Source organism: Mesitornis unicolor, unplaced genomic scaffold, assembly GCF_000695765.1.
Source record: "Mesitornis unicolor isolate BGI_N332 unplaced genomic scaffold, ASM69576v1 scaffold33779, whole genome shotgun sequence".
Taxonomy (NCBI): domain Eukaryota; kingdom Metazoa; phylum Chordata; class Aves; order Mesitornithiformes; family Mesitornithidae; genus Mesitornis; species Mesitornis unicolor.
In genome coordinates, this window is record NW_010209888.1 from 141 (window position 1) to 9,470 (window position 9,330).

Genomic DNA, 9,330 nt, shown 5'->3' on the forward strand with positions numbered 1-9,330 from the left:
CTCTGCACGGAGCCAGCAGGCACCTCCCGGACCGGCAGGTGAAAATATGCGGGGGGCTTAACGGGGCTTCAGCCCCAGGCCTTAACCACGGGCTAAGAAAAAATCCCAACAACAAAAACCACCACCAAAACAAACCAACAAAAAAAAAAACCTCACCAAAAACTAAAAATATCAACAAACCCCCAACAACACAACCCCAGCCACCACCAAAAACCCTCACAAAAGAAAACCAACAAAAAACCCAACAAAATAATACCAATAATAGTAAAACAAACACACACCAACCAAACAACACCCATTCCCCCAAAACATCTACAAACAAACAAACAAACCTAACAAAAAAACAACAGCTTGGTTGGAGATGCGCAGCACCCAGCCCACACCTGCCTAGCACTGCAAGCCCCTTGTCAAGGGTGGCTTCACACACCCTCACCAGGGCAGGCAGGAGGAGGCAAAGCCTTTTGGAAACCCAGCAGCTCACCTCACTCCTCACCCCTCCCAGCACACACTGCAAAAACCCGACACACAGCACCGTAGAGATATATCTATATTTGTGGAGATGTTGCATATTTAAGACAACTTTACATAATGCTTCCGACGCAGAGTTTTGGCATCCTCCCCCTGCGTGGTCCCCCTCGCCCCACAGCACCCCAGGGTGCAGGAGGGGTGGGTTGGGGTGTTGGGTGCAAGCAGACGTCTGCCCTCACCCCTCTCCATCCTCTTCCTTTTACAAGGCGCCTCTTGCAGCACCAGCACGGAGACTGGGAGTGCGAGGCCCGCCAGACGCGGAAGCCTGGGATTTTGGAAGAAGGTGAAGGATGGCACAGATCTTTGGAGATAGCAAAACCTGCCCAGCCAAGCCCCGAGCCACCAGCTCCTGCCAACCCTGCAGGTCTCCAGATTGTGTTCAGCAGCTCTCCTTCCCCAGCCGAGCCCTGAAAACCAAACCCAGACTTCTCTGTGCAGCATGGGTCTTTGAGAAAGGAACATTGCAGGCAGTCCCCAAGCCCGAGAGGATGGCAGGAACTGGGATGCTCTGCTGCACCCCTGCTCTGGAGGAGTCTCTTCCTTCGGGGGGGGGGGGGAAGCAGAGAGTGGATGGAGCCAGGCAGACGTCGTCTTGCCTCTTTGCTTTTTGGCCAGGGAAGCACAACAGATCCCAAGAGCTTCTGCTCACTCGGGAGAAAAGAAAAGGCAGGGCCCAGGGGCTGTGGCACAGGATGAGCTACTGTCTCATCTGCAGCAGGATGCCAGCCCCGTGGATAGCATTTTGGCAGAGGACTGGGGCATCATTTTGCTGAAGTGGAGACAGAGGTAGCGGAGTCTACAGTGACCATGACCGCGAAGACTGCCCCACTCGCCATCACACACCACACACCAGCAGCTCCAAACATTTGGCACAGTCAGGCAGCTGCCTTGGAGGGTGGGCAGCACCCCACAATCAACCCTGCCCGAGAGGCAGGAGGATGTGGTTCCCCTGCAGCCCCCAGCAGGAAAAGGAGAAACAGCAAAACAATAACAATGCTAATAATAATAATTAAAAAAATGTAAACGACCCAGCACCTTGTCCTGTAACGCCAGGACACCCAAGAGAACAAGGTATGTTACAGTCTGAGGGGAGATGGAGACACAAGGACTTCCCGGCCAATGCGGGGTCTTGTCTCTATTGCACTTTGCTTCATATATATTTCTATATATATATTTATAAAAATACAAACTAAAGGGCTGGGGTGAGGGGATGAGATGCAAGCCCTGGGCCAGCAGCAACTTTGTGCACACTGCAGGCTTCAACCCACTCTGCTTCTGGCTGTCCCTGGAGCCCCTCATCAGCTCTCCCAGCAGGGCAGCCAGCAGCACAGGGCCGGATTCTGCAGTGGTCCAGCCCAGGGCCAGGCAGGGTGCTGAGTCTGTCCACCTGCCAGCCCTCCCTTGCCCATCACCCCTTCCCGAGGCTCCCACGCCTGCGGAGTTGAACACACAGCTCTCCCAGCCACCAGCCCTGTCCGTACCCCTGCAGTGACGGGCACCCCAACACACTTTCCCCAGCCAGCAAGTGCCCGTTCCTAGGGGAGGTGGACAAGACCGACCTCACAGCTCCTCCCCGCCCAAAAGACCCCACTGGACAAGGCTTTCCCCGGCCCATAGGTTCCCATTCTCTCTTTGAGTGACTACAGTGCAAATGGCACGGAGTGATGCAGTCCGGAGACCTCTCCACACCAGTGACGGAGGATGCTCCTTGCTCGCCGGGCCACCCCCTGGCTGCTCCTGCTACCTCAGCCGCCCGTCTGGTTTGACGGGCCCCAGTTCTGATTTGGGGTCCGGGGAGAGGGAGCTCCAGGAGGTTTTGCTGCAGGTCTCCAGGGAGGTGCAGGCAGAGGGGCTGCCGACACAGATGTCTGCCACAGACCAGAAGGAGCTGATGGCACTGTCCGTCCAGTCCTCCAGCTCCTTGCCTGTCAGCTGCGCCTTCCGCACCGCATCCTCCTCTGCCTCCTCAGAGCGTGGCAAGTTGAGGATCCCCCCCAGGCCCTGGAAACTCTGCTCCATGTACTCGTTGCGAGGGGGCCCGCCGTGCAGCCAGTTGCTGTCATCTGGGCAGGACAGGAAGAGGAGAGAAAGGGGATCAGCAGTGCAACAACTCCCCAGCACCTGGTCCTTCCTATCATGGGGGCTCAGCACTCTGTCCCCTTGCAACCCCAGCCCAAGGAACAGGGGGGCTGCTGCAGGACCAAGAGATGGACCTGACTGATCTGAAAACGGGCCCACAGCCACCCAGGGGTCTGGTCTGAGGACTCACAGGGGCAAAGGGACACCAGCAGGAAGGATGGCTCCTGTCTTGTCATCAGCTGTAGCCCAGAGAGGCCAGCACCAGAGGGAAATGCCTTGGACCACTTGCAGGGAGACCCCCTCCTGACTCAGCCCCATCCTCCAGAGCATCCTCACCTTTCCTGAGAGGCTGCTTGCGGTTGAAGGTCTGGGGCACCACCAGGAACTGGCTCTCCCCCAGGGGCTCCCAGAACTGGAGGAGGCGGATGGTCCAGACACCAGGGCGCAGGGGCCGATTGAGGGGGGGCTTGTACTGGGTGAACTCTGCCTCAGCATCCACCGTGATGTCGTAGGAGGCCGCGATGACATAGGTGGGGTCAATCCACACCACTGTGGCCGTCAGGTTGGGGCCCCGTGACCACTTTTGCATGGCCACTGGCTCGTCAAAAGGCCCCATCAAACCTCCAAAATTGCGGAAAAGCCTTTCCTTGGGGTCCCACTCCGTGCCCACCTGGAGGAATGAGAGGCAAAGGGCAGTAAGGGTGCTGGGCAGGGAGATGCTCCAACTCAGGTTTTGCAATTCACCTCCCTGAACCAGGGAAGCCATAAACTTTGGAGCCCAAAGCAATGCACACCCCAGGTGCTTCACTGCTCTCCTCCCTGCCTGCACCATGCCAGTGCCAATCCAGCTGTGCATGACACCTCCTGCAGCTGCCAGTCACCACAGCCTCTGTTTCCCCCTGAAAGATCCCCTTCAGGCCTTTTCCCCACTGATCAGCTCAACACAGAACTCACACTCCTGGACAAAGGTTTGTTTTCAGACATGACAGCAGCGCTGCATCTCTCCATCTCCACAGCATGCAGGTGGGGGAGAGGAGGAAGGGCAGCGTGGTGTGGGAAAGCCAGGGAGGAAAGCAGGCATTGGGAGGGAAACTATCCCCATTTACCTCAAGGTTTTGTAAGCGGTTTGCCTGCCCTCCATGACCCGACAGCTTCAGAGCTCCTTGGGGCATCACCCACATCTCCAGGGACTCCGCCTGCCCAGTTGCAAAATTCTGCACTTCCTGCATCACCAGGTATCCCTGGAAACGGTCGTCATAGAAATACAAGTGCACACTGGATGGGAAGCCCCGGGGCTCAAATCTGGAGAAAAAGAGACAGACAGATGGAGAGGTGAGAGGTTCCACACCTAAGCATCAGCATCCTCCCGGCACAAGATGCAGGCCACCACTCAGAGCCTGGATCAAGCCTGTGGCAAATACCCGACCTGCAGAGCTTGTCAGCCTTTGCTGCCGGTGTGGATGCAGCTTTGTGGAGCCCCAGCCTGGAGAAAGCCGTGTAGAAGGTGAGGGTGACATCGCTGAGGCCGCTGAGCCCATCAATGCGGTCATAGACGTTCTCCCAGTACGCCTTCAGGGCCGGTGTGTTGGGGGGGTAGCTGCCATAAAGGTGCGTGTCCAGGATCTCCAGCACCTCCTGATTCACCGTCGACTCAAACTTGCGGGCAAAGAAGGTGGGTCTGGAGAGTTGCTGGAAGAGCACAGGCATTTCTAACAGTGCTGGCTGGAGCCCCTCTGCCCTCCCACCTCAGCAGGGCAGCTGGGAGGGAGACAGACCAGGACAGAACATCCTGGGACCCGTCCCACTCCCTTAGAGGGCACAGGCTAAGGAGCGGCAAAGCACAGCCAGTCTCTACATGGGATCCTCTATAGCAGGATCAGTGGAAGCACACAGTACGCTTACTGGTAACACAGATGGGTTACCATCTCTCCCACTGCCTCCTCCTTTCCGTGCTCCGAAGCAGCCATGTGTCATCTGGCTCCTTCACTGCAATCTCTATTCAGATGGGCCCCCACCCTGCAGAGCCTCTGTGGAGCCCAGCACGCAGCCAAGCCACATGGCACAGCTTACAGATCGAGGCCCTGCACTACATAAGCCCAAAATTGTGAAAAAATCCAGTTAACTTCTCTTTTCAGGGCTGGGTGTATCTCCCCCAAACCTCCCTTGTTCAGTCTACATCCGTACACACCGAGAGCACAGGAGACAGGTCGTCACAAGGTGTTTTGTCCTGCCAAAGAGGACAGCACTCTGGAGGGTTTTACTGAAAGGGTGCTTGCCCCACGTGATAGGTCTCCAGGGAAAAAAGAGAGAAAGTGTGGGAAGAGGAGCAGTATTGCAAGCAAAAGCCTGGCTGCTGGGCAGGATAGCGTAATCCCACTGCCTGAGCACGTACAGACATGTCTGTGCTGAACCCCACAGCTGCTGGGGAGCCAATTCTGCTCCTGTCCCTTGTGGGGCTGGGGTGAGGATGGTGGGGGCATGCACAGCACCCAGGGGAGCTCAGAGGGGAAAGATGGGGAGGAGGGGGAAGAGCAGGAAGAGAAAGGAGGATCTTTTTCACCTGTAGCCGGAGGAAGTCCTGGGGTTTGAAGTCATTTGGGGAGCACCCGCACCAGTCGACTATGTGTTTATATTGGCACTTACAGCCCAGCTTCCGGTTCCAGTTGGTCACTCGGAGGTTGTTATCGACCAGTGTCTCACAGGCATGACTGTTCTCCAGGACTGTGTGGAAGAAGGACTGTGCACGGCAGAGAAGGGACAGGGCACCAAGTGGGAATGGAGGACAGATGGTTAAAGGAGAACCCCCCCACCCCTCACTCACAGAGGAACAGGACAGGCCTCGACAGCTCCTGAACAGAAACCTATCCCTGTTCCCAGCACAAGATAACATGTAAGAGATTGGGCTGTGCACCCAAACCAGTCCTCATTTGGCCCAGAGGGCATCTGGACCTAAAGCAGGACTGGATATAAACACGATCCTTGGCCTATCTGCTACTCTCTCCGTTCTTTCACACCTGGGTCTGGACAAAGAGGAGGCACAAAGCTGCCTGAGCAGAACCAGTAATGCTCTTTGCAACTTCTCAGGGTGGAGATGAAGCGGCACAAAGATGTTAAGTACAGCAGGAAGAAAATCTGCCCTGTGCCCCACAGCCAGCACCCACCTCAGCTGGCAGGAGCGTGTAGGTGTAGAACTGGCGCAGCTGGGACACCAGTTGGTCATCAGCATAGACCACGTACTCCACAAAGCTGCGTGTCAGTGAGAACCAGTCAGAGCCACCATCCACTACGATGCCCTCAGGGATGTGGCGCTCGCCCAGCCGCCACATGTGAGAGTCACACTCATGGAACAGGCGGTCCAGGCCCTGCTTCTTGATAAACCTGGGCAGGAGGATGAGGGGTTAGAGGTGTCACCCACTTTGTTGGGTGCAGCTGCATCCAGAACATCCCCCTGCCCCAACCCTTTCAGTTTTCTTCTGAAATGCCTCCCTTCTCTATTCCTTCAGCTCAGCTCTGCCCCTCGCTGGAATTACCTGGCATTGTCTCTGCCATGAGACTTCAGGAAGTTCTTGTCTCGGTATTTGGACAGGAACATCACAAGCTCCTCATTGGTCCTGAGGTGCAAATTAGAAAGCATTAACAGCCCCTGGGGTAAAGCAGTCCAGTAAACATTCACTCTGCAAGAGCCACCAGACAAAAAGAGCCTAAGGCTGCTTGGTAGGTGCTGACTCAAACCCTCATAGGGGAGGCACTGAAGTGGCCCCTTTGCTGTCTGGCGCCTCACATGCACATTCCCCTCAACACCCAGACCACAAGAAATAACAGCCTCCGAGGTACTGGCTGGGCTCCTCTGCAGAGATGGGACCAGCCTGGCCCTGGAGCACCATCACCAGCACGTGGGTGTAATCTCCAACCTCATCTTCCCTTGGCTCCCTGCTCCTCCCTGCACCTCCCAAGACTGCTGCAGCATCACGCAGCTCAAACACTTCCATCATCCTCCCAGTCCCAGCAAGGTCCTCACCTGGTGGGGTAGTCGGTGGCGCTCAGGTTGATGAAGAAGTCCCAGGGCCACTCGGCCAACTCCAGCAGGTCCTTCATGCTCCGCAGGTACATCTTCAGCAGGCTGGCACCTCCCCAGATGGTCACCATGCGCCAGGGCGTCACACGGATGTTGGGGTAGTGTCGGGCCAGCTCCACCGCCTCGTGATGGAGGTAGTTGGAGCGCTGTCAGGGAGCACAGCCCACGGTCAGCAGCGAGCTTGCCTTCCCAGGGCCCTGCCCTCCTTGCCAACAGCCCAGGGTCAGTCCTTACAGCAGCCTCCACAGGAAATGGAGCAGCAAGACAAAACAGCCCTGCGCTGGGGGGACAGACCTTGTTTTTTCCTGGGGTTGCAGAAATAGGGGTAGGAGGGTCACACTCCACAGGCAGCAAGGGCAAATGCTACCCAGCCACTTCTACCACTCACTCACACCTCAGCTCTGTGTCCTGTCCTGGTGACCAATCTGGGCTCTGTTAGTACTCCCATCTCCTCCCTGCTGCTGCATACCTTGTCGACATGGATGTAGAAGAAGTGCTGCTGGTGGTACACTGCCTTGATGAGCCGCTTCAGCTGGCGAATGGCCCTGCCATGCACAACCAGCATGTAGGCGATGCGCACGGGCTTGCTGGGGGGTGCCTGCTGCAGCCGGCTCTCGTCCCACTGGATGACGGGGCTGACCTTGCCTGCGTGGGGAGGGAGAGGGCTGTCAACAGCCCCCAGCCTTGGCACCCACCACCCCACCACACACAGCTCCTAATAAACCAGAGAGATCTGAGCAAGGTGGGGGACAGCAGGGAAGAGCTCGGCCTCAGGCAAACCCCATCACACTGCAGTGCCAGTGCATGGTGGCATACGCAGTCCTGTGTGGTAAACTGACAGGGAAAAGCATTGGGAAAGGTGGGGGTGTCGTTCTCTGGACACTCAAAAACAGAAGATGCAGCTGGGCCTGGCTCTGCCCTCTGCTGGCACCACAGGCTGGGATGAACAGCCCAGCTTAAGGAGTCTGGCACAGCTTTGATTGGATTACAGAGTCAGCAGTAATCTGGGAATCAGTGACACATTGAGACTGGTTTTTGCCAGGTGGGACAGTCTAGTGGCATAAGGAAGGTGGCCCACATGTCTGGCTGGGATATTCCCGATGCCCAGGGGCGACCAGGAGCACCCCAGCAGGACTCACCTGAAAGCTGGCAGTGGCGAGGCACAGACTGGGGCATGAGGCCGCCAGCCCGGTGCAGACACACCACATTGGCGATCTCCTGTTGGCACTGCTTGCTGCTGGCCCGGGCCAGCGCCGAGAGGGCGTCTTTGCCCGTGATTTCGCACTTGGGCGTGAAGCTGTTCTCAGTGGGCTGGGGAGCCCCCTCCACGCTGCCCGTGTCACCCTGCTGGAAGACAGCCAGCTGGGCTTCCCCACGCAGCTCTGTCAGGTTCCTCCGGCTGGAGGAGTCCGGTGCAGCCGGCAGCCTCCGTCCTGGTTTGTGTCTTGCAGTGACGGCTCTCACCACTTTGGACACCAGTGCCCCGGGGCTGTCTGGCCGTCCCCGCCATCGCCCGTGCTTCCGGCTGGCGCTGCTCCGACGCCCAGCAGAGCTGTCTGAGTCCTTGGAGCCATCGCTGCTCTCAGGCAACCTGGCTTTTTTCTGTCGCTCCTGTACCAGTTCCAGGTGGATGCAGGAGAGAGGACAGACAGCATTAACTTGGGCCTACTTTCCCTTGGTTCTGCCAACATGCTCCCCAAAGCATCCTTGTTCCCAGAGCTCAATGCTTCCAGCTCCCACGGAGCTCAGAGCTACAAAATGGCAGTCAGTGTGCAGCAAAGGTCATCACCCTACTCCTCTGCCACTCAAGACCCCACTGCACCATCCTGCATGGTCCTATGCCTCCATTGTGGGGACAGCCCCCTATAAGCCAGCAAGGGAGATCCCAATTTGCAGACCCCATCATCACAGCACCCCAGACACACCCCAGACACACAAAGAGGGTCTTGCTCTCTGCAAGCCAAGGTCAGTTGTGTCTGCATCAGTCACTCTCCAGGGCCCTGTGTTGGCAGAGGCATCCCTGGATGAGCACAGGGGTGCTCTGGCTGGCAGTGGTTGTTTTACTGGGAGGCAAATAGACCAGTTTCTCCCTGCCATGATCACGCTGTGAGCCCAAGCCCCAGCACATCCATCTGGGAGCTAGGGTCCCAGATGGCTGCAGCTGTGCTCTCTCGGGCTAAAAGCACTGGAGAGGCCTTGAACCAGGTCTTGTCCATGCTCCCTTCCCTGGGCCCCGGCTCGCTATGCTGGGCTGGAGCACGCGCTACAATCGCCAGCTTCTCTAAAAATCCCTTTAACAAACCCTCCTGCCGAGCCAAGCGGATGTGTAAAGGGAGCAGTTAATTACGCTTCGTTACCTCTGCCAGGCTGGCTGACGAGCACAAACGAGTCAGCCTTGGGGAGAGCTGGGAAGTCTGGAGGCCTGCGAGAGCCACGCTCATGGGAAAGTGCTTTCCCAGCAAGTGGTACCCACGAGGCTGGATGCCCTCGGCCCACTGCAGGCGCTCCCAGACAGGCTGCGAAGCAGCTGCCTGCTCCAGCCAGGCCTCCCAGGGCCATCTCACAATGTCCCCAAAATCCTGCCTGGACAGTCACTGTACCAGGCACTGCAGGAGGCAGCGAGGTGCATCAGGAGCTATTCCTGGGCA

At 57.4% G+C, this 9,330-nt stretch overlaps 1 protein-coding gene across 1 annotated transcript; it reads right to left on the reverse strand.

Moving 5' to 3' along the window:
• Nucleotides 1-2,133: 2,133 nt before the first annotated feature.
• Nucleotides 2,134-8,347, reverse strand: XYLT2 (xylosyltransferase II; the record flags this gene model as incomplete). Its single annotated transcript, XM_010193006.1, has 10 exons — nt 2,134-2,591; nt 2,944-3,277; nt 3,714-3,909; nt 4,034-4,296; nt 5,168-5,344; nt 5,769-5,985; nt 6,138-6,218; nt 6,626-6,828; nt 7,152-7,327; nt 7,822-8,347. Coding segments are annotated over 10 exons (2,496 nt in total), but the record flags the coding sequence as incomplete, so codon positions are not given.
• Nucleotides 8,348-9,330: the final 983 nt, after the last annotated feature.